The 24,793-nt window shown below is 40.7% G+C and overlaps 1 protein-coding gene and 1 long non-coding RNA gene across 2 annotated transcripts; one reads left to right on the top strand and one right to left on the bottom strand.

Moving 5' to 3' along the window:
- Positions 1-12,566: 12,566 nt before the first annotated feature.
- On the top strand, positions 12,567-15,053 carry LOC127782923 (60S ribosomal protein L7-3-like). Its single transcript, XM_052310204.1, has 7 exons — positions 12,567-12,671; positions 12,750-12,932; positions 13,443-13,540; positions 13,617-13,674; positions 13,764-13,843; positions 14,398-14,500; positions 14,594-15,053. Exons 2-7 carry the CDS (start codon positions 12,750-12,752, stop codon positions 14,807-14,809), a joined length of 738 nt encoding a protein of 245 aa, XP_052166164.1. The 5' UTR covers positions 12,567-12,671; the 3' UTR covers positions 14,810-15,053.
- Positions 15,054-19,435: 4,382 nt separating this feature from the next.
- Positions 19,436-23,469, bottom strand: LOC127782753 (uncharacterized). The gene is made up of 2 exons (XR_008019224.1): positions 23,139-23,469; positions 19,436-19,781 (listed from the first exon to the last, which is right to left on the bottom strand). It is a non-coding gene; the product is annotated as an uncharacterized LOC127782753 (long non-coding RNA).
- Between the last annotated feature and the right edge of the window lie 1,324 nt (positions 23,470-24,793).

A 24,793-nucleotide genomic window follows, 5' to 3' on the forward strand; every position in this document is an offset into this window, starting at 1 on the left:
TTGGTAAACAAGGGAACATTCAAACTAATGACAGATACATATACCATGTTGTTTGTATTTCTTATGACCACAGATAAATCTGCAAGCGCACGGAATACCGCTGTAGCACTTCACCTTCGGGTGACCCCAAAAGGATATCAAACTCAGGGAACGCGTGTAATCTATCTAAGACTAAGGCTATCCAAGGACAACAACTAATGGTAGGCAGGCCAGGCTAGAGAGGACTTTCTATGAGTTTTAGTTATCTAAGCTAAGCAAAGGTAATTTCCTATCTGTTGCTTCGGGCACCGACCCCTGCTGGTCTACCAGCGTGGTTCCGGCTATAGCTCTATGATGTACCTGGATGTGGATGATTACTTGGACGAGATTCAGGGCTGTCACCACCTGTCGTCTACCTCTGACAAAACCGTGGGATACACAACAAATAAAGGTAATCTCTAACCTAGACACAACGTCTAAGTTATTAATTTCTACTCTAATACTTGTACAGAAATTTCCTTCTTTATCCAGAGTCCTAGTACTAGAGCACTTAGTACGAATACTAAACAATGAACCCGCAAAGATGAAAATATATCTCACTTAGACTAAGTAATTAAATAACATAAGAAAGGATCTCGAATGCTTACTTAATAGAAGAAGATTCTCTGAACCCGGAGCAGAGTATACCGACAGCTCCGGTACTCCTCCAGAATTCCTCCTAGGAAGCTACACTCGTCGAGGTAGAAGTCAGATGAGCGCCAAACTTCCGGGCAATCCTCCAGAGCTTCCCCTCACTCTCTACCTAATTCTAATGTACAAAAGATACAATAGAGCCTCTTGTAATCCATCTCAAAGTTGTGTGTTGGAAATGAGAGTGAGCTCATCCTTTTATAGGCTCCAAATAATGGTTAAATTGATGGGAATTGTCGGAAATGCCCCGCAACCGCCATTGAGAAGTGATCAGCAGCGTACACGTGGAAGATGGCGATCAACGGCCACAAAGCGGGTTCGGCCGAACCAAAAAACCCTCCTCTCGGCCACCTCTTCGGCCGGGAGGTAGCTTAATGGGCCCCCAACATCATATACTATGTTTTGGCCCAATTATAAGTTGTTTTCATTGACATATGGGCCCTCTAATCCGTGTAAACGCGTCCTGAATGTGCAGAGGTGCATTTTGTCGCATGACAGATGTGTTTTCTCCTCAAATTACTTGCATACACATATTTCACCAACACTAGTGGAAATGATTAGTAATAATCCCTACCACTAAGTTGGATACCATGTTTTATTTCATTATATGCAGGTATTGACAGTCAGATATTATGATTTAAGGACCGTCAACACATGCATACACAACATTCTCTTTGTTTAGAACAATTTTAGATTACGAAAAGCCAATGACAGCTTTTCTTGAAGAAGGGGAGGATGATGAGGATCTACCTAGAAATTGTACTTGTCCTTTGCATGCGGATCAGAAAATAAGGTTAACTCGTTTCTCTATAAGTCTATGCGTGAAATATATGAGAATTTGATGCTAGATAATATTTGTCACTTTATTACTTTCAGACATGAGATATATGAACTATTGGCATGCATAAATAACATGTGGGTCCAGCGGGAGGTAGCTCACATCATTCAGAGTTTTCTATCACCAACAATTGCAAGTTGAAGGCATATTGCGCAAGCAGACCGGTTGATGCACGAGCAGTGGTATTGATGATGAACATGGGCCTTGCACGACATGCTTGGATGGAGTTCTACTATCCTAAGGCCCATCTTGGGTAGGGATGGAGTCCATCTATAAATTTTCCCACGAATTGAAGCCTTCCAAAACAAGGAATTTGAAGATAAGAAATAAAATATTCAATTCGGATTCGGTTTGGGTCAGCCTGGACATACCTCAACTAAAACATTTGTTTTTCTCTTGTCCGGAGTCCATTTTGGACGTGTAAGCACTTGCTGGAAAGCTAACTTCATGGCCCATGTGATGGAGTGGCCCACGAAAACAAATTCCTTCTAGTTCCACTGCAAGAACCGAAACAAACTGATGGTGCCGCAGAGAGGTTTCCATATTGTGTTGTATTTGATTCCTAGTTAGGTTTCAATTCAAATTCGTTTAAAACTTGTTGTTCTTCCGTCATTGATGTCGCATGTTTCACGTCTTCTCGATTTTTCGACAACGATCAAGAGAATACGACATCGTTGATTGTGAAGTCTGGGTACAAGAACGAATACTCATTTAATTTGAAGTCGGGGGCTACTGTTAGAGTTACAGATAAGGCATACCTTCTATCCTAGGGGTTGTGAGATATACGAATATGGTATATCTCATGGTATACGGAAAGAACACGTGTAAATTAAGGAATTAAGTGAATCTGTATGGTAAATATCTTTTATGAGTAGGGTCATATCTGTGTCCTACCTGGAGAAGGGAAAGACTATGTTGTATCATGCGGGGTCCGATGTCTTTGAGTTCTACTTGGAAACCAAGCTGACCTATGGTATATACACACACCCCTGAGAGGTTCATGGTATCGAATCCTTAGTGCAAAACACCCACCACCATAGATGCAATCTGGAGGACTTGAAGCCTATTCGCCGATAGATCTCGTCGAGCCCCTCTCGACAAGGATCTCGTCAGTAATCTGAGTTCAGTTGTCTTCTTTGTACTATGTGGTTTTCTCCATAATCTCATATAAACTGGATTAGGGCTGTCACCTTACGAGGGGCCTGAACCAGTATAATCTCTATCTCCTTGTGTGCTTGATGTCGTATCGTGTAGATCTTCATACCCAATACCATCAGAATACGGTATGCGAGTATCCCGTTGACATAACTATATAGAAAGTATAGATTCAGCGACAACTCTTAGGGTATATTTGGGGTTTAAAATTCTGAGAAGCAGCTAGTCGGTAACAAGCTTTTGAAAACATGAAAAAAACTAAATTTCTCAGCTGCTAACTTCTAATCATTTTATGTATTCTACCACTATGCTTCTCTGAATGTGGATGAAAAGCAAATGAGGTTGCCTCAACCATCATGGCAAGACAAGATCTAAATCACAGAAAATAATTGCGGAATTTAAATAGAGAAAGTCAATAACACAAAGAAATTCCTCAAATCATTTCCACTGTATAAGTGTTGCAAAACAACCGCTCAACGAGGAGCAAACTAACAATTCAATTAAATATGAATTCAAGCACAAAAGTTCAAGGGCAACCCACACAAATGCACCCAAAACTCTTTCAAAGAGCTACACAAGAGACTATCAAAAGGGATATCACCGCCATTGCATCCGCCCCTCTATTATAGCCTAAGATCCCCTAAGACAATATCACAATTGCTCTTAGAGTTAAACCCTACCCTAGCTCAATCTAAGGCCTTGTTCTATTTCTCAATTTAAAATTTCAACTTCCTCGATTTCCGTTACCACACTTTTCAAATTATTAAATGATGCATTTTTTACAAATATATATATATATATATATATAACTTATTTAAAAAAATTAAATAAATCCAATTTTCATGTTTATAATTATTAGTACTTAATTAATCATGTGCTAATGGTATTTTTTGTTTTGTGTGCGTTAAAAATCTTTCTCAAAACAGAGAGATCGAAAGCAGCCTAACGGCAAGTTTTATAAAGTAGATGATACAAGCTGCTTATTGGAAGATAAGTCGAATGGCTAGTCCAATTTATGAGAGATTGTCATTAAGAATGTAAAAAGAGCATGGATAGACTATGGTTATGGTTGACCCTGTGATGTATGATACAGGCAGGCAAGGTAATTAATGTTTTTTTTTGCTTTTGCGTTCCTTTTTTTTTGCTTTTCTATTTGTAATTTTTGTGGGAAAAATAAATGAATTATATGTATATATATATATATATATATATATATATATATATATATATATATATATATATATATTTATAGACTCTTGACCGTCACTATATTCGGGCTTTTTTCGAAGCCTGGCCACTTATGCCTAGTAAATAGCCAGTCTATCTTATCAATTAATTGTGCTCCGAAATGAGTGGGCTAGACGATACTTGGTACAATGGCGCGAAGCTGAACTTGATGTTGAGGCAGATGCTACATCTACAATACCTTAGGCTGACAAGTTGGGGAAAAGATATTGTATAATGCTGTAAAGTGATGGTATATGCACGTAGTGAAGCTGTAACATGGAGTAGCCAGTATATTTGTGCTTGCTGATTGTCTGTACAAAATTTACTTCCTTTTTTTAACAGTTGATAAGTTGTTAATTTATTTATCTTAAGAAATGTACATGAATAATAACAAAAAGTTGATATGGGAGCTGCCGTATTTTGCTGGAGTTGTGAGTCTTATTGCAATACTACATTAGGAGATTTCATATTTTTTGCAATACTGCCTTAGGAGATTTCACATTTTCATGTGTTTGTCAGTTTTCAAGTTTCAGTATTATGTAACAAAGTATCTATATTTATGTTGGAAACATGGTTATCTGGGGATAACAACGCATTTGTTTTGATATGAGACTCGTATGAGGTTTTGTGCTGTTTGACCATACATCCTTGTTTATCATGTTGCCTCTACTTCGAAGAAAATACTTGATAAATGGTTTTCTTTGACCAGACATTCTCTCAGCAGGAGCAAATATACACCTTCAATTAAATATGAATTCAAACATAAAAGAGGGCAACCCATACACAACTCACCCAAAACTCTTTGACACTCTTTCAAAGAGCTACCCAAGGGACTATCAGAAGGGATATCACCACTCTTGCATTATGTCCTCTATTTATAGCCTAAGACCCCCTAAGACAATGTCACAATTGCCCTTAGGGTGAAACCCTAGCATAGACTCGATCTAAGGCCTTGTTCTATTTCTAAACTTCAAACTTCAACTTCCTCGTTTTCTGTTAACACGCTTTTCAAATTATTAAATGATGCATTTTTTGTAAACAATTACTATATAGAAGTTATTTTAAAAAAAATAAATAAATCCAATTTTCAAGTTTTGTGTGTGTCAAAAATCTCTCTCAAAACAGGAAGATCGAACGCAGCCTAAGGGCAAGTTTTATAAAGGAGATGAATGCTACATCTAATTTTGACCACATCATCAACTAATAAATATAGAGGTAACATGTACAATATATCATATCAATCAATACTTCTAAAGCTGGCTGGTGACCAGCCAGCTAATTGGTCTACTTGGCGCATCTAGCTTCCATGATAAATGAGAGACTCCTTTGTGAAAAAAAAAGAATAAAAATGGAGCAAGAAAAGATGCCACAGTGCTCAAACTTTCTTGCAGCTTGTAGTCTCTCTTGAGATTTCTATGCTAATTCTCAATAAATTAAACCGGTAACATCACCTTTTGAAAATTGCAAAAGAAAAATTAGGAAACAAAATAAAGAGCAATGCGAATTGCAGAGAGACAAGGCTACACCTCTTCTCATGTCCTTTCAGTATCAGGTGTTGGCAATACTTGGGAATTGAGTGGAATATTAATTTGGAGTTTTTCCAAATGATCACCCTAGCAAGACTTAAATTTGCTCAGAAGGGTTTCCTGGAAATTTTCTATTTGGCAGCTTGGCACATCTGAAAGCAAAGGAATGGCTTCAAACTTCAGAATGTTCAGCCCTCTTTTCAAGCATGGAGATCTCTTTTTGTCAAAGAAGTTCTTCTGCATATGTGCAGAATGAATGATCATCTAAAACAAACTGTTTTTAATTGGGTACAAACTTTATAGTCTTTCTGTGTGACCCGCATGCAATCTCTGTATCATTGTAATTATTTTCTTTCTTTATAAAATTATACTGCTGGGCAAAGCCCTGGCAGTTTTCCTGTAAAAAAATATAAAGAAGATGTAATAAAATAGGAAATAAGTAATGACATATTGGAATGAAAATTCAATATTGTCTACTCCCTCCGTCCCATAATAGGTGACATTTTTGACTTTTTATTTGCAACGTTTGACCATTCGTTTTATTTGAAAAATTAGTGCAAATATAAAAAAAGATAAGTCATGTGTAAAGTACTTTTGATAATAAAGCAAATGACAAACAAAATAAATAATAATTCCAAAATTTTTTGAATAAGACGAATAATCAAACATTGACAAACAAAAACTTAAAAAGACAAGTAATATGGGACGGAGGTAGTATATACCAAGCATGTCTCTAAAATCAGAGCTCAAATAAAACAAAGAGAGATACACTTAAGCTCAAAATGTAAAAGAAAATAGAAAAAGTGACGCCATCGTCGAGGCTACGCCATAACTGGTCAATCGAATGCAGTAAAAATAGAAAATCTAAGTGCTCTTAAACAAAAGTTTCTAATTACTGAAAAGCTACACACATTTTCATTTTTTTTACTAAACATGCATTTCTCTACTATATATAGTTAAAAGGCAAAAAAAAAAAGTCGTTTACGTTGTCCGTTAATCCAAGCGACCTTCGGATTGTTCGTGCACTCCCACTTCGTCTTCCATCCCGTGTAAGCCACATTAACCTATCGATTCAGATTATTTTTGCATGCCAAGACGAGACAAGCCAGATCACTCCTCCATATACTAATGCATGCACCCTCTAGCGGCAACCATGCACAGATTGATTGATCCATATCGAGAAGAAGATCAAATCGCGATGGTTGGTAAGGCGGCGATGGCTGGTGAGGAGTGGTGGTATTAGTATCAGTGGAAGCGGCAGGGCGGTGACACTCCGCAGTTGTGACGGCATGATGTCTAAAGTCTAGATAGAGACGATGGGTGTAGACTGGTGGTGTTGATCAACCGACTGGAAGTAGTCGAGCGCCATCACAGCCGCAGCGGTGATATCGACAATGCCGACACCAACCATCCCCAATTTCACCTCCTCTGTCATCGCCCATGCCCTGCAACTGCCACTACGACGACTACGCTAGCTTTCCATCCATCGGACGAGTATCCTTTTTAATACGCAAAATCTAAATCGAGAGCGCTCTCGATTTAGTCATAACGAGCGACGCTAGCCATTGTCCAGATACGATCAGCCATTGTCTAGATATGTGTCTTGAAGAATCTTATTTTACTATAGTACTAATTGATCAAGTAAGTAGAAAAAATATTTCTACCATATATGCTTCAAATACAATTTTCTCTTAAATTACTCATCCGATCTACGATCCGATTACACCGTTGTGTTCGTAACAATTAAATCTTTACAACAAGATCTCACATGATTATATTTTGATAAAAAAATCATAAATTACTTTTATAATATATCTAAATTACTTTTAGATTTCACTAAGTTACTTCTTAAACATATAAAAGTAAATTCAATAAAGTTTTAAAGTAATTAACATATATTATAGAAGTTACTTTCCTCTTATTATAAGTTACTTCTATAGTATATGTAAATTACTTTTAGGCTTTATTAAATTACTTTTATATGTCAATGAAGTAACTTAGTGAAATCTAAAAGTAATTTAGATGTATTATAAAAGTAATTTATATTTTTTCATCAAAATATAATCATGTGAGATCTTGTTATAAAGATTTAATTGTTACGAACACAATGATGTAATCGGATCGTAGATCGGATGAGCAGTTTTAAAGAAAATTGTATTTGAAGTATAGGTGGATAGTGTCATATATTATCATATATGGAGTGGTAGCTGGTTTAGACAAACCTGCTACCACTAGCTGTGCAGTCACGTCCTTTTTAATACCCTTTTTACCAACATTGCAATGCTGAAAAACCCATATCAATCAATCAATCTCAAGCCAGAACTTTGTCAGTTGTTGATTGGGCCACGTGGCACAATAATGTTTAAGATAAATTCGGGAATTACTAGGAAAAAAAACAAGACCGTGTAAATGGAAACAAATAAATAAATAGATCTAGATAGATCCAGTGATGTGCATGAGATTAAAAGAAGAAAGGAAATAAATACTGTTGCGAACAAGAAAGTAAGTACTCTTCAGAACAAGATGGATATAAATAAATCAAGTGATGTATGTGAGGATCAATAAAAGGAAAGATATATCTGATTGATATCAAACATGCTTCCAACTTTTAGTATATGTAGTTTTTGCAAAACAGATAAACATTCAATATAATTTTTCATTCCAACTTCTCCGAGTGAATATAAATCCATCACCAAGAAACAAATCCGTAAAAGATCGAACATTAAAAAAAAAAATAGTCTCACTCGCCTCCTGGCTTTGGCACCTTCCTCAGCTTCATGGTAACCCCCACCAAGCTCATGTCGTTGCCGTCGCTCCTGCCATACCAGTGAAACAAAATGGCAGATCACCTCTATCCACCAATGAATCTGACGACGCTGAGCGACATAAGCGAAGACGGTCCTGAGTGCTCACAAAAAGCATTGACAGGGTTGAAAGTGATTCGGATAATTTCTGTTCGATCGGACCTTTTTCGGATTCGGATAGTTTAGGTCGGATATATCCGGAAAATTTCGAATTCGGATATGGAAACGAATATGATATAGGTGATATCCGTCAAAATCGGATATTCGTCGGATATTATCCGGTATTTTCCATCGGATATCCGACTTACCCGTAAGGCCAATAAGCTAGCCCAACACAAAGAGGAGGCAAATCAGACTTCCTGGAAAAAATAAACTTCGAATTGAATTTTATGATACTAAATGAACTCATATGAAAAAGTTGTCAAAAACAAAGTTGTAGAACTCATTGAGATCTATCAATTTTATTTTGGTCATTTCTCAATCCGAGTTTGACTGAACTATATAAAATTTGAATTTTAAAATATAAAAAATTCAAATAATTTTTTCGGGTAGTAAATGATTTTAAATGGAAAAATTGTCAAAAAAACAAAGTTGTATAACTTATCAAGATCTATAACTTTTATTTTGGTCATTTTTCTATATGACTTTGTTTGAACAGTTTAAATTTGAATTTGAATTTGAAAATATGACAACTTCAAACAACATTTTTCAAATACTAAATGATTTCAACTGAAAAAGTTATTAACAACAAAGTTGTATAACTAATCAAGATCTATAACTTTTATTTTGGTTATTTCTTCATCCGACAAAGTGATAGTAACATTGTTCACAAAATTTACATATCTCTCATTTGGTTATGTTACTATCACTTTGTCGGATGAAGAAATGACCAAAATAAAAGTTGTATGTCTTGATGAGTTCTACAACTTTTATGTTCATGACTTTTTCAGCTAAATTTATTTACTGCTTCAAAATATCATTTGAAGTTTTGAAATTCAAATTTTTAATTGATAAAACAAAGTCAAAAAAAGGGCCAAAATAATAGCAGTAAAAACACAATAACATGATAGAGCATGATTTTAGAAACACAATAGCAAAAATCGTTTGTGAGTAGTGAGGGATTTTTATATTCCGATTAATATTTGTCACCGTATTCGTTTCGCTTCGTATTCATTCGCTCCGTATTTGTATTCGATAATATTCGATTCCGTTTTCATATCCGGGATTCCGATTCCGATTTCGATTCTGAAAAAATTATGAAAGCGAATATGATAGAGCTAGTTTTCGATCGTATTCGATCTGTTTTCATCCCTACTTGCGATGGAGAGCGACGCTGGCACTGAACCTCGTGCTGGACGGTGAGCTCGGTGGCAAATCTGTGGAGTTGTGAACTTGAAGAGGACAAGTGGCTTGAGTTCAACCGAGTTAGTAAGCCCTTGTTTCCCTGTCACATCGGATGTTAGGATACTAATTAGAAGTGTTAAAACATAGACAGCGAGACGTCTGTGGTGACTTCGTCAATCTCAAGAATTTGTCGGTCTAGTCTTCGAAGATGCTTATAGGGGTAGGGTTTGCGTGCATACGTTTATACGGATGAGGGCGCGTGCGTTGTGAGTGTCTGTGTTGTACTGTGTAATTCTAAAAAAAAATAGTGTACTGTTTTCTTAATGCTTCATTCAACTTTGATTGAAACCAATTGAAGGATTTTACTGAAATTGGATTAACAATGGACAAATAATCTTCTATATTTTTTTTAAAAAAGGAGATATTAGTATGGGTTTTACCATACGAGTGCGCAGCAATAGTCGCGCTGATTTTCTAGTCTATACTAATTCTGATAGATTAGTCAAATGTTTGTTTGCTCAATCTACTCTTCCTCTCTCTCATTTTATCTTGAATTTTGTATATTGGTTGCCTTTTGAGGGGTGGTTCTTTATCTCTCAATAAGAGATTGTACTGATATTTATAGTACTTACCCTAAGCTATCCACTCTCCCTTTCTTCTCAAAGAAAATACTCTAGATGATTGTGTAATCGATCCGAATTTTCCACGCCAAAACAGAGGGATCAGTCCGCGTCATTCTCCTTTCAACGAACCGAAGTGCGACAAGTTGCCGAGCTGAAGCCGCGCGCGCCGCTTCCCTCCTTGGCCCATGTGCAAGCTAGCTCGCCATTAACTAAAAAGGGAAAAGTACAGCAGCGGAGGTCCCTCGTCTTATCACCGAATTACAAAATCATTCTTGAACCGTAAAACTGGATATAATACATTCTCTTACTTAAAAAAACCAGTACAAACAAGATCTCTTGATGGTATGTCCCCGTTTTTAGTTGATGTGGCGCCTATGTGGCTCCTTTGACTAGGTCTTCGCTCCACGTGACATTGACGTGACACTTACATGTCAATTCGATCCAAAAAATATATAAAAACCGTGAGGCCCACGTGTTAGTTACGCTAGAAAATAACTAAAAATGATGGGCCCATGTGGGACCCGCATGCCATCTCATTCTGTTTCTCCTCCCTTAGGCTGTGTTTGTTGGAGGAGGTTGGGAACCTATCTCCTTTGCACGTAAAACCGAGTGGTTCATTAGCGCATGATTAATTAAGTATTAGCTATATTTTTTAAAAATGGATCAATATGATTTTTTTAAGAAACTTTCGTATAGAAACTTTTTGCAAAAAATGTATCGTTTAGCAGTTTGAAAAATAGTGCGCACAGAAAATGAGAGAGGGAGAGGCGGAAAACGAACGCAACCTTATTATTATAGGTGGAAAAAGTATACTTTGACCCCCTCAACTATGACCCGAGATTGATTCATGCCCTCCAACCACAAAACCGTATATATTGACTCCTCAAACTATCAAAACCGGTGCAAACTATATCCCTGGGTGATTTTGGAAGCGGTTTTGGCTGACGTGGCGCCTACGTGGTGGTGTTGACCCAGTCTTCGTCCCATGTGTTGTTGACGTGTCGCCTATGTGGCATTTTAGAGTAAAAAAATACATGGGACCGACATGTCATTCACACAGGAAAAATAGTGGGACCTACCAACATGTGGGCCTACATGTCATCCTGTCTCTCTCCTTCCTTCTTCCTCCTCCCTCCATCTACCTTATCTCTCTCTTTCTCTCTCTTTCCTCTAGATCTTCACCGTAGCATAGAGAGACAAAGCAGAGCGAGAGGACCGGAGGTGGCGACGGAGAGGCCGGCGAGCTGCTCTTCTCGCGTCGGCCGACACGCGCCGCTGCCTTGCCTCCTCTCCCGTTGGCTGTCGGGCGCCGCTCCCTCCTCTCTCGCCGGCCGTTGTGCACCACTGCCTCGCCTCCTCTCCCACGACTCTCACACACCGCTCCCACCGGCCGCCCCTCTCTCTCTCCTTTATCTCTCCCATTTCTCTTTACCTTGGCCGGAGGGGCGGCGGTGAGCGCTAGAGCGGCAGCAATGGGCGGGAGGCTGGATCGAGGTGGTGCCCGCGGCCGACGAGGAGCTCCCTAGGCTGCGCGCTGAGTGGGACCAGCTCAAGGTCTCACCACGGCGCGCCTCTACCTCCTCATTCACTCCGGGAGCCGGGCGCTAGTTGAAGCGCCAGTTGGGGCCAAGCCATCAGTGGCACGACGACGGCTTGGTGTCAAACGTCCGCGCGCTTGGGTAGGAGCTCGCCGAGCGTCTGTGCGCTTGGGGAGGAGCTCACCGGGGCGTCCGCGCATTTGGGGAGGAGCTCACTGGCCGTCCTCGCACGGGGAGGAGCTCGCCGACCGTCCGCTTGGGGAGGGAGGAAGAAGGGAAGAAGAGGGAGGATGTCAGTGGGTCCCACAATACTTTTTGAGTGATATATGGGTCCCACATATTTTTTTAATGTTGTTTTATTCTAATGCTACATAAGCGTCATGTAGGATAAAGACCCGGTCAAGACTGCCACGTAGACGCCACATAAGCCAAAACCACCTTCAAAACCACCCAGGGACATTGTTTATACTGGTTTTGATAGTTGGAGGAGTTGTTATATCCGGTTTTGTGGTTGGAAGGTATAAATCATACTAGGGCAATAGTTGAGGGAGTCGAAGTATACTTTTTCCTATTATAGGCTCTAGCCAGCCAACTATGTGGGCCTTAACACCATCTCATCCGGCCCAAACCAATCTGGGCCGTCACATTATCGGATGTCAGCCGGCCCAACAAAACTCTGTCCAACCTGTGCCATCACATTTCCGCACACCCCCTCGGAAGATCTCCCATTCGCCATTTCCCATCCATCCCAGCGCCCTCCTCACCCGTCCGATCACGCGGCCGCGGCAACCACAGCCGTCCGATCCACACCCCGAGCCGCGCCCGAAGCCCTAACCCTAAAACCCCCCGCCTCCTCCATAAATCCCCTTCTCCCTCCTCCCCGCCGCCACTTCCTCTCTCTCTCTCCTCTCGATCTCGTCTTCTCTCTCTCGCAGGTCTCGATCGCGGTAAGCTCCCGAAACCCTAGCTCGATCCAGCGACTGCTCGGCGGCGCGGATCTCTGAGCGGTGTGTGTGTGTGTGCAGATGGCGGCGGAGGTGGCGAAGGCGGCGGTGGTGCCGGAGTCGGTGCTGAAGAAGCGGAAGCGGGAGGAGCAGTGGGCGGCGGACAGGAAGGAGAAGGCGCTCGCCGAGAAGAAGAAGGCCGTCGAGAGCCGCAAGCTCATCTTCGCCCGCGCCAAGCAGTACGCCCAGGAGTACGATGCGCAGGTGAGCAGAGCAACCTCCTCGCTGCCCGTTGATTCGCGGAACCCTGTGGCGTCTAGGAATGGTTCGTTTAGATTTGCGTTGCGCATCGACGCATCGTGAAGTCCGCTAAAAAATATGAGAATTGTTTTCTCCTGTGACGATTGATTGTTTAGAAGCGTCTAAGGCGCGTCTGCAGGTGTCCGTGGTGGATGCTGAACCCGTTTAATTCAAGATTTCAGTTTCTTTAACTAGATGCCAGTAATTAGCAGCTTGACTTAGATTTATAAACCAACGGTTTGGTTATGGGCTAATTTATCTGTTTTGCTGAGAGCTGGTATGATTAAATGGTCTAATTCTTCCATGAATTTCTTTTAATGCTGACCCACTTAATCTGGTGGGCGATTGGATTATGTTTTTTTTTTGGCTTTTGAAGTGTAGTTAATCTGTTCGTTGGCATGGTTCAAGGGGTACTTCTTTTCTGAAATGATTATGATAATTTTGAATTTATTGTGATCATTGTGTTCCCTGCAGGAGAAGGAGCTTGTGCAGCTCAAGCGTGAGGCCCGGATGAAGGGTGGGTTCTACGTCAGCCCTGAGGCCAAGCTTCTGTTTGTGGTCCGCATCCGCGGGTGAGAAACTATACCATAACAGCTTAAAAATATCTTTGTTTGCATCGGCGTTAACAGTTCGATATGCTTTATGTAGTATCAATGCCATGCACCCCAAGACCAGGAAGATCTTGCAGCTTCTGCGGTTGAGGCAGGTTGGTTTATGAATCAGTTTTCTTAGAAATGCGTGAACTCTTGCGTACGCTGGTGTATTAACTTTGTGCTTAATTGTTTGATTCTACAGATCTTCAATGGTGTCTTCCTCAAGGTTAACAAGGCAACCATTAACATGCTGCGCAGGGTTGAGCCGTATGTTGCGTATGGGTATGTTATCAATTTTAGCTGCACTGTTCTGTTTATGTATTTTAGCTGTAATAATTACTGATTGCTGTTCAAGACTTGTAATCCTCCATTGCAAATTGCCAGTGCTTTTAAGACCCAAAATTGTGTGATGAACTTATAGGTTTCCCCCTTTGTTTATAGTCTGTTGTGGACTTGTGGTGCTACCATTTAGACATTCTTGAAAGAGTTAATCTTAATGGTCTTTGTCTATTTCTGTTCAATCTTGTTTGTTTGATCTAAGTTCAGAAGCTTTTGAAAGTACTATGGTGGACCATTCACTTCATGTCAATTGTTCCAGAATTAGAATGATGACATTGTCCTAGAACCAAAAATCATTACCTAACTTATATTAACACTATCTCAATTGGGTTATTAGATTATTGCTAAGCTGCTTGAGGCATAAATGCAGCTTTTGATAGTACTTTGATCAGCAGTAGGGTTCTCATAGTGACTTTATAGCTTTTGAGCTTGTTAGATACTTGGTTATTTTTAATGTTCTACCTGGCTGAATCAAGTACTTTCTTTGGTGTGATCAGGTACCCAAACCTGAAGAGTGTCAGGGAATTGATCTACAAGAGGGGTTACGGGAAGCTCAACAAGCAGAGGATTCCTCTTCAGAACAACAAAGTCATTGAGGAGGTATGTATGCTCTTGTAGGCTTTCATTGTGTTGTATATATGCCATTTACAGCAATTCTAATTCTTATTTCGCTTATTGTTGGTCAACCATTAGGGCTTGGGGAAGCATGACATCATCTGCATTGAGGATCTTGTCCACGAGATCATGACTGTCGGTCCACACTTCAAGGAGGCCAACAACTTCCTGTGGCCCTTCAAGTTGAAGGCACCACTTGGTGGCCTCAAGAAGAAGAGGAACCACTATGTCGAGGGTGGTGATGCCGGCAACCGTGAGGACTACATCAACGAGCTCATCCGGAGGATGAACTAGGCTTTTCTTCTGTTACTTGGGAGAATGTCTCCTTATCTATGTATGCAACATGGTTATTTTTATCTTTAGGCTGTCTTGAGCTGGATACTGGATATGCAATTTTGGCGTTCCAGACAGGAGGTAGACTTGGCCTGTGTTCAGAGTGAGACTTCCGGTGGGAAATCTGTACCCGTTGGCCCTTGGGTTTGTTCCTGTCTGGATGCTTTTGTTTCTTGATATGTTCGCTAGTTGTGCTTGCTGTTTATTGCTTACCGCTCTACTTGGCGCTAAATCCTGAGAAGTTGCAAATTCCTTCTGATTAGTTGCCATTGTCATCATTAACGGACAAAAAAAGAGATGACTTTGCAGTGTTGTTCATTCTCCGATGGACAGCAACACGTTTTATCTCATGAACAATCTTCTGCTCTAATTGTTAGATTGAGTATTATTTAAGTTGTAATTATCGATAAGGAGAAATGAATCTTAAGTATTCCTATGTCATGCCTTTATTCACATACAGCACTACAAGCTAGGAAAAAGAACGAATTGTTGTGGTTCTTTGAGCATTACAGTGATAAATGCTTGTTTTGCTGTGTTCGCAACCAGTCACCCAACATTCTCTTGTTTGAAATTTGTTTCTTTTGTACAAAAAGAATCAGTAAGCCAAACCCAAATACTTAAAAAAGATATTATTTAGGGACACGCCTCCTCTATCAAATTTGCAGTGCGTTACACCTAGACATTATTTTGCTCCGACCAGCTACAGCTAAAATTTGTGGTAGTCAGGTTTCAGCACCTCATTTGCACATCCTTGCAACGTTGCTGTTGGCTTCAACAGGTTCTCAAATAGCAGCATATCCATGGACAGAATGTGGTTCTTGTTCTAAAACAAAAGGTTCTTAAAATGTTTAGTTATGCTCATTGAGCTGACTAAACCACCATGCAGTCGTATGAAGGTGTAGATTGGCGGATTAGGACTTCAAAATGAACAAGTATCTTTCTAGTAGGAGGTCTTAAAACAGTTCAGCAGGGAACATGCTTTGCCATTTAGAGCACCCACCTGAAAACAGAATGGAGTTCCAACAGCACCACTGCACCAGCTCGTCCAATGATCCAGTCCATGTAGCAACAGAAAAATTGTTAGAACTTCTAAATATCCATGATAGGCATAAAACTTTAAAGCTTCAGCTTCCCTTTATGCCGCCTGTGAAACTTCTGGTAATCGTTAGCATGCCTTATGTCATGATTGATTGCACTCTGAGAAAAGTAGAAAAAGAGTTATCCTTTTCAGAAACAAAAATTGGAGCAAATTATTTGTGTTGGAAATCATAACTTTTTTGCTTACATGAATGCCCTGAGCACAAAAAGGACTTCAAAATGTTGGATACTTCGTCCATGCTTGGATGAGCTCAGCTCAGTCTCAGACTCTCAGTCTCGAAGGTTGTCGGAGCAGCCAAAGCTGCGCATAGCTGATCTTATAGCTTCATTTGGAATCCTGGTATCGACATCTTCAGACAATTGGCTGAAAATATTTGATGTTTCAGTTCAATCATTATTATCATCGTCTTGCAGCGTGAACAAATCCTTCACATCTCTAGCTTAAAAAAAATCTCCTCTGCTAAGATTATTTCAGTACTTCGTTTCACAGGAAATTCTTGCATTCCTGCTGATGATAGGCTTTCTCCTCTATCGCCACATCTCTAATTTCCCCCGTAGTCTGTACCACAGATAATTTAAGAGTATGGTATTCAAATATAAATGCAATGGAAATTGGAATTCAAACGCAGAGGGGGTTCAAATGCAGGCCTCCATTGCTGATCGTGATTAATCAACGGAAAAATAATAATTTGATCATACAAAATTTCAAAAAGCAAAGCGCTAATGTCTAGCGCTGCCTCCACCGAGAGACCCGACTGTATGTATGCCATATTTGACATCTTAACGTGTATGGATGGATGCAGCCTAACCGGCAGGCGCCTGCCGTGCCCCATAACGGGAGGGGACCTTATGACTGCTCCATTTTTATTTTGAAGGTGTCCGCCAAACCGTGGCCACGGTGGGGATCTGTCCGCTGTATCTAGTCGGTGTGGGTGTCTCCGGGGAGGCGACACAACAGACTCCACCCAAGTTTATAAAGAGGTCGCTCTGTCGCAAAATGAGCGAGGTGGGACAAAACTAATTGCGGGATGGATTCAGCGCGTCGCGCAGACCAAGCTAGGAGTAGAGACGAGGCCTACCTGCTCTCCACGGAGGCCCGGCAGCGAGGGCGCCGTCGATCTGACCAGAGCTGAAGCTTCCTGCCGCCGTCACCGATGCCACGGAGACTACTGCCGATGGATGTGGGTCCTCCAGGAGCAGAGATGGCGCATCTGCAGCTGGCTGCTTGCCGCCGGACGTCGGGAAGCGCCGCCATCGGGGAGGAGAGGGACGGCCGGACGGGAAGCGAGATCGAGCCTTCCATATAAGGTGGGCCATGTGGCATGATTACCATGAGTCCAGTTCACGTCCTCCAGGCCCAGCTCACGGCTGGGCAGTTTTGCCTTTTTTTTTGTTCTTCTTCTTTTTTTATTTGTTTTCCGGAAGGATTGTTGTTTCTTGTATGTGCTCAAATTGGTACTGGGGTTGTTTGGTTAGCACTAGTTAGTCCGTCCCAAAATAAATAAACCAATCTAGATAAGAATTTGATATAAGCTATGACAACGAATATGGACAGGTTATATCAAATCCTATTCTACATTCGTTTATTTTGTAATTGATAAAGTATGCTCTATGTGTTTCTTTTTTTTATGATCACATACACTCGACTGTAATTAGTTTTAAATATGAGCGTTCATGTCACGCCCTGAAGTTCCCCTCCTTACTAATGAATACAAGCATTTGTGCTACCACTTTAAACCCAAGTGGACAAGTATCACCGCAAGAAACCTACCTACGGTTTGTTTGTTGTATCTTCAAAATTTTAATAATAGATCAATGAAATTTTGATGTAATTATAGAGTTAAGCTTAGGGATCTAATTGATCCACCCTCGTCTCTATCACTATACACAATCTATTTGTACAACCACTGCCACGATCTTGAGGCGCTAAGATATGGCCACCCTAACCTCAGCCATGCCACCTGCTCATAGCTAACCCATATCAACACATAAACGAACTGTCGGCCGCCACCACTCACTCAAGATCCCTACCGACAAGGAGATTGAAGATTTCAGCTAAGAGAAAGAGCAAGACGACAATGGTGAGCCTCGGGAGGGTTGTTGTCTGGTGATAGTGACCTTGAGGAGGGCTTCGACTTGATGACGACAGCATCAACAATATCTACGATCAGGACTATGGATTGGTGACAATTAAGACCTTGGTGAGGGTCGTGGCTTGCGTGCCGTCGACAACAATGACTTGATGGCGTCAATAAAGGTCGGTTAATTAGAGTGTCAACGGTAGCTCCATAGGCCACCAAAGTCTCGGGCAAGACCTATTACCATCCGCTTGCTCATATGCTTGAGGAATTTGTGAGTTCTTGGATTTTGGAGAACTTGCAAGTTTTTTTTTTTTTTTAGTTTTGGGAATTTGTGATTGTGCCTACAATTACTTACAAGAAGTTTGGGAAATTGCATATTATGATTGGATCTTAATATTCTTTTTTTCTTTCCGTCAAAAACATTTGAAGAGATGGTTCACTTTAGAGGACCGCCTAGGAAAACTAATTTGGGCAGTTTGTGAAATCCAATTTTCACGGGTAGGTCTCTTAGAGTTGGCCGCCTATAACTACCTTAAATTATTTATTTTCACAAGCCTTGTTTAGACATTATAACGTGAATTGTCTGTGAAAAATAAATTTAGCCGCATATAAAAACCTTTTTTAAGTAGTGTTAATTAATCGAAAACAAGACTGCATACTTAGACGTACATATGATATTTTCCTCTTTTGTTTTGCCAAATAGATACGATCTGAAAGGTTAGGTACTCGAGAAGACCGGAAAATTTTCATAGTAGTATGAACTAGGAGTATCTAAGGAAAAGTCTTAGTAGCGTGCACTTTAAATATTTGTTCAAATCGATCGTCTGCTCACTTCAATGTGTTTTGGGCTCAACCATGCTCTTTCGAGAAACAGAGTTGGGCATTTCAAATTTCGAGTGAGGTTTGGATTGTTGGACAAGCTACCCCTCAGTTGGGCATTTCAGTAATACTACATCTTTTCATTTTCCTTCTCTTGGACTCTTCTTAAAATCTACTTCACCCGTAAACTCAAAAATGGTAATTTTCACTTCAAATTATTTTCCCCTTTTTGCATTTGTGGAATGAAATGTTCACTACTACATGATAATCAGCTCTTGTTTCGTTTACAGCTGCAGCAAACAATGATCAAAAGAAAAAGGAACAGAACTCCAGCCAAGGGCGTCTCTACAGGCACACCATACTTGGTAATAGGACAGGTGAAAATCACATGTTGAGCTGCATCAAGCAAAATTTTCATTTTACTACGGAACATCAAGCAAAGGAAAAACAACTTTCAGAACATATTTTCCCATTGAATTTCAAAGTAAAAAAAAGGGGTTATACAAACTCTGCTGCCGTCTCGGTTCTAATCTGAACTCACATGAAAACAGAGATATATAAATTGAATTTCTGAGAAATATGCATTGCATGTACAAATACTGTTTGCCGTGACTAACGGTGTTGTATTGAAAAGTATTGATTGCTCACATTGACAACTGAGACATCATCAGCTTGACAGGGCAAATACCTGCAAAAATACTTTACATAGCATGTACAAATCTTGTGCCGAAGCAAAGTTTTTGGACAAAAGAACATTTTGAGATAGTTTGCTCCATGCGGTAACAAACGAGCATGTAAAAGCAAATAAGATTATTTTTTATTTCTTCAGCCAGCCAAAGTTCCTAGCAGATCAAGCCTCCACATGCAATGGTGAGGTGACATGCATCTGTAACCATGGCCCTCTCAACTTGTAACTTGCACTTCAAATGGTACCCCTGCATATGTAAATGACCTAGTTCACCTATATTTCCATGAGAAAAACATAAGGATAGCAAACCTGTGTCACAATCCAGATGATGCTGAGGATTGTCAGCAACAGCGCAACAAAATTTGAGCAATGGTTAGGGAACAAAATATGAGCTGCTAGTAGATTTGAAAAGACTAGATAGATTCATAAAGTTTTAAGCACTTCTGTGTTCAAGACAATCTGCTCCAGTTAGCTATATATCTCTGGTTTCACTATAGCTGGAGCCTGGCCTTCAATAATGCACTACAATTTCACAATTTCACTTGACTTTAGCAATAGAAACATTCCTGCTTGGGGTGTAGTGTAGAACATCGCAGTTGCGCCAATATTTACTCCAACTGCCATGGTCTTTGACTACAGAGAGATCAGTAAAGTGCTTTTTAATATTAAAACAATTTTTGAAAAAATAATTATTATGTGAGCCAATCAAATTATCATGTTGTATTTGTCTAGTGTGGAATGATGATGTGTTTCTGTTTTAAATGGGTGCAAACATGTGACATTTAATCTTCATTGCTGCAATTCGCCCTAACTAGTAATATAGTGTCGCCATATATAGCACACTCAAAGAGCAACAGTTTTGAAAAAATATTGTAATAAATTGAGAAACTGCATATTTGATTGTTCTATTTCCTCTGTGCTTTGATTGGTTAGGATGTCATTTTCTGATACATTGCCATCATTCGGTTCAATTTTTTGCCCCCAGACCTTCCTGCGCAAGTAATTGCATGACTTGTCCAATGTGTTATTTGTCACCCTGGAAAATTGGGGACTTCCTTGTACTGACATGTTGCTTCCATACCATTACGATACGGCTACGCCCAGAAAAAAAAATCAAGATTACTTTCACTTTACATCAGTAGTTGACTAACTTAATACTTTCCCTTTCCCAAGTCCAGGTCCAGGTCAACGTTCTTGTGAGTTGTGATTATCCCTGATGTGGTGTTTTAATTCATGTGCACATAATAGGAGGTTTTTGTGTCCTGAATTTATTTCCTTACATGAGAACCAAGCAGTTCATTTTGCAGAGCCCAAAGGAAGAACCTCCTCTGGCCAAACAATGCCCCCTTATATTATCCCTCTGTGCCTGATTCTCTTCATCATCCAAGCTAGTCATTCCATGGGAGCTCAGATCAATGAGACAACCATTCCTCAAGGTTCTGAAATCAACACAGCTGGCCCCCAAAGTTGGGTCTCCCCCTCAGGGCGCTTTGCGTTTGGCTTCTATCCCGAAGGGGAGGGATTCTCCATTGGTGTGTGGCTTGTCACTGATCCATCCAGGTTCATCTTGTGGACAGCCTTCAGAAATGATCCCCCGGTTTCTGGTGGTTCAATTCTGTTAACCGCTGGTGGTTCACTTCAATGGATTCCACCTAATCAAGGATTCCAAGGGAAGGTAATATCTGCCGCCCCTACTTCGGCTACTTCTGCTGCTATCTTGGACACCGGCAACTTTGTGTTGTATGACACCAAAAAACAGGTCATATGGTCTACCTTTGGTACTCCGACGGACACCCTATGACCAGGGCAGAACTTGCCTCCTGGCAATCAGCTGTTCTCAAGTGTCTCTAACACCAACCATGCCACAGGAAAGTATCGCCTTTCCAACCAGCCACGATGGCAACCTTGTGATGTATCCGATAGGCACGATAGATCCTGATAGTGCATACTGGAATACTGGTACTTATGCACAAAACTTTCTTCTCACTCTTACACTGGATCCCAACGGCACCCTATGGTTGTTCGACCGAAATAGTCCATATAGAATGGTGTTGTTTCTGACTAATCAGTCATTGAGTGCCTCCCCAGATTCAGAGAGTTACTACCATCTGACATTGGATGCTGATGGCATACTGCGACTCTATTCGCATGTGTTCTTCAAGCAAGGAGGAGCGCACAAAACAAAGGTCGAATGGTTGGTGCCACCGAGCAATGATCGCTGCAATGTGAAAGGTGTTTGTGGTCCAAATAGCTTCTGCCAAGTAACTAGTAGTGGAGAAACCAGCTGTTCCTGCCTTCCAGGGTTTGAATTCTTAAGTGCTAACCAAAGCACTCAAGGTTGCTGGAGGGCACAGACTGGTGGTTGCACCAGGAATAGCCCTAATGGTGACATCGGACTGGTAGCCACAATGGTCACGGTGAAGAAAACTAGTTGGTCAGATAGGTCATACAACATCCCACCTCAATCACCAACCATTGAAGAGTGTAAAGCAATTTGCATGTCTGACTGCGCCTGCGAGATTGCCATGTTTGACTCCTACTGCTCAAAACAGATGCTTCCTATAAGGTATGGCAAGAGGGTTCCTGGTAGCAATACCACGCTATTTGTGAAGGTCTACTCCTATGAACCAAAAAGGACTGCAAGTGCAACTTCAACTGCCATGTTGACACATGGTGCTGCCCTCGCAATGCTCTCACTTGTACTGCTCTCAGTGTCTGTAATGCTATGCAAGCGCCGGCCATTTTTGAGGTACACACGTGCTGCACAACATCATGAAACTGAATTTGATGAGGAGAACATTGGAATCCGACCATACTCTTTCCATGATCTAGAGTTGTCAACAGATTGCTGAAGAGCTAGGAAGGGGCGCATATGGCACAGTGTTCAAAGGTGTTCTAACAAATAGTGGGAACAAGGGCATTGCAGTGAAGAGGCTTGAGAGGATGGCAGAAGATGGGGAGCGAGAATTCCAACGGGAAGTGCGTGCGATCGCACGAACACACCATAGGAACGAAGGTGTTTGCTCGGGTTCTGCAACGAAGGTGTGTATCGCCTTCTTGTCTATGAGTACATGCAAATGACTCCCTTGCCAATCTTCTCTTCAAGCGCGATGCAACACTACCTAGCAATGAGTTCAACAGAAAAAAAAAATGGACAAATTGCAATTGGTTGGATTAACCCATTAGTAGCAATGAGTTCAACAGTGAAAAAAAAAAATCTAATGTTAGAAATTTCAAAAAGCCAAGCGCTAGTGTCTAGCGCTGCCTCCACCGAGAGACCCAACTGTGTGCCTCTCTATATGGCATCTTTTTCGGCAGGGGGTCGCCTGCCGTGGGGATCTTTACACTGCTCTTTTTTTTTTTTTGCTTTTTTTTTTTTTTTGCAGCTGAAAAGGTAGGGCGGATACACGCCCTACCGCTGCCCATTGCAGTCGGGGTGGGTGTCCCTGGGGTGGCGATGGAATAGAATCAAATCGAGCTAATAAACAGGTCGTGTTGTCTCAGAATGGGCGATATGGTACAAAACTCATAACCGCATGGATTCAGTCGGAGCCAAAGAACAGCGCGCAGAGCGACATAGGAGGAGTAGAGGTGCGTGGCGTACCTGCTCTCCACCCCACGTCGACGGCGCCGTCGACCTGGCCGTGCTGGTCAAGTTTCCCGCCGCCTGGCCGTCGCCGTCGCCGTCTCCGGCAGCAGAGAGGGCGCATCCCAAGCTGGCAGCTCGCCGCCGATCTGGGGGAAGCGGCGGCGTCGGGGAGAGTGGAGAGGTCGGGAGGGAGGAGACATCGAGCCTAGCTCCCATCGATGACTCAGGTACTATGCAGGATGCTGGGCCATGACCTAAAGCAAGGACGATTGAGTCCATCCTTCTGACACATGGGGCTCGAGACGAAGCTTTGCCAGGCCCAGTTTGCTACTGGGCTGATTTGTTTTCTTTCGTTTTTGAAAGGAGTAAGTTTATTTTGGATCCCTTAACTTGCCGCTAGTTCGATTTTCATCCTTAAACCGCAATACCAATACAATCGGTCACTGGACTGTCAAAACCGGTGTAATATAGGTACCAAGGTGGTTTGGACAGTGCTTTTAGCTGATGTGGCACGCTACGTGGCTAATTTGACTCGGTTTTCATCTAACATGGTATTGACGTGGCATATGAAGCAAAATTTAATAATTTAAAAATTAAAACAAAATATATGAGCTCATATCAGTCAAAAAAATAATTCCCAGATGGGCTGTTGAAGCTGAACTCGATTAGAACAACAGTTTGAGTTTCTCCATTTATAGAATACTTGTTTCCTTCAATTCCCAAAAAAAAAGAATATTGGTTTCCTTTAAATATACATTTATCCATTTAGTTTTACATTTCTTTTTTTTATCTTATGCATATGTCACTTGTGAATATGAAAAAAAAAACACCCCTTCTGATCAGCCTTTACAAGATTTTTTTCTACCTAGTATTATAGGTGATTAATTTTAAACAAATTGGAGAGTGAAATAACATGTACTACGGTAGCTCTTTCACTTTCTGCCATTTTTCCCCTATTGATGAATATGTACAGCTTTTGTTACATGAAAATTTTTCAAAATCATTACTTGCTTCAATTGGTTGGTGATAACATCGAAGTTTCCTACGCATGCTCACAACCCAGTAAAGCATGGCTGAAGCCTACTGACACTGAATTTTGTATGTTTTCTTATAACTTCTTTATTTCCCATTTAAAAGATCATACATTTGAAAGTAGTGGGAGTATTGTGTTAATTGACATGTAGTTTTACTTGTACAAAGTGAATTTTGAATGTGTTTGACAATTGAGGATAGACATATCTGAAAAATAAAGGTGTATTTTTTTAATGAAATCCTTAATTATTTTTATGTTTTCTAAAATTTCTAGCTAAAGTTAGAGCAAATCGATAATTTCAATAGGAACAGTTGCACTTTTCTTTCTTAGTTATGCTTATTTCTGCTGCTAATTTTCTTTTAAAAAACACAGCAAAAACACATATGCTCACAACGTTGCTGCTTATTTTGTAGTATATGCCTGAATCTAAAATTGATTATATTTTTCTTTCTTCTTCCCCTGTCATGCTGTCTGCTAGGCCAATTGGCCCATTTAACGTGTGCAGTTTGGTTCATACTCTCCCTCTGTCCAAAAAAGGACAAACCTTGGGTTTCCGTGTCCAATATTTGACTGTCTGTTTTATATGAATTTTTTTATAATTAGTATTTTCGTTGTTGTTAGATGATAAAACATGATT

The sequence above is a fragment of the Oryza glaberrima genome, chromosome 8 (assembly GCF_000147395.1).
Source record: "Oryza glaberrima chromosome 8, OglaRS2, whole genome shotgun sequence".
Lineage (NCBI taxonomy): Eukaryota > Viridiplantae > Streptophyta > Magnoliopsida > Poales > Poaceae > Oryza > Oryza glaberrima.

What these genes read in the sequence shown, in the direction of transcription:
- LOC127782923 (XM_052310204.1), top strand. Translation starts at nt 12,750, where the DNA reads ATGGCGGCGGAGGTGGCGAAGGCGGCGGTGGTGCCGGAGTCGGTGCTG. An exon ending in TTTGTGGTCCGCATCCGCGG is followed by an intron (nt 13,541 to 13,616) that starts GTGAGAAACTAT and finishes TGCTTTATGTAG; the next exon opens with TATCAATGCCATGCACCCCA. An exon ending in GAGCCGTATGTTGCGTATGG is followed by an intron (nt 13,844 to 14,397) that starts GTATGTTATCAA and finishes TGGTGTGATCAG; the next exon opens with GTACCCAAACCTGAAGAGTG.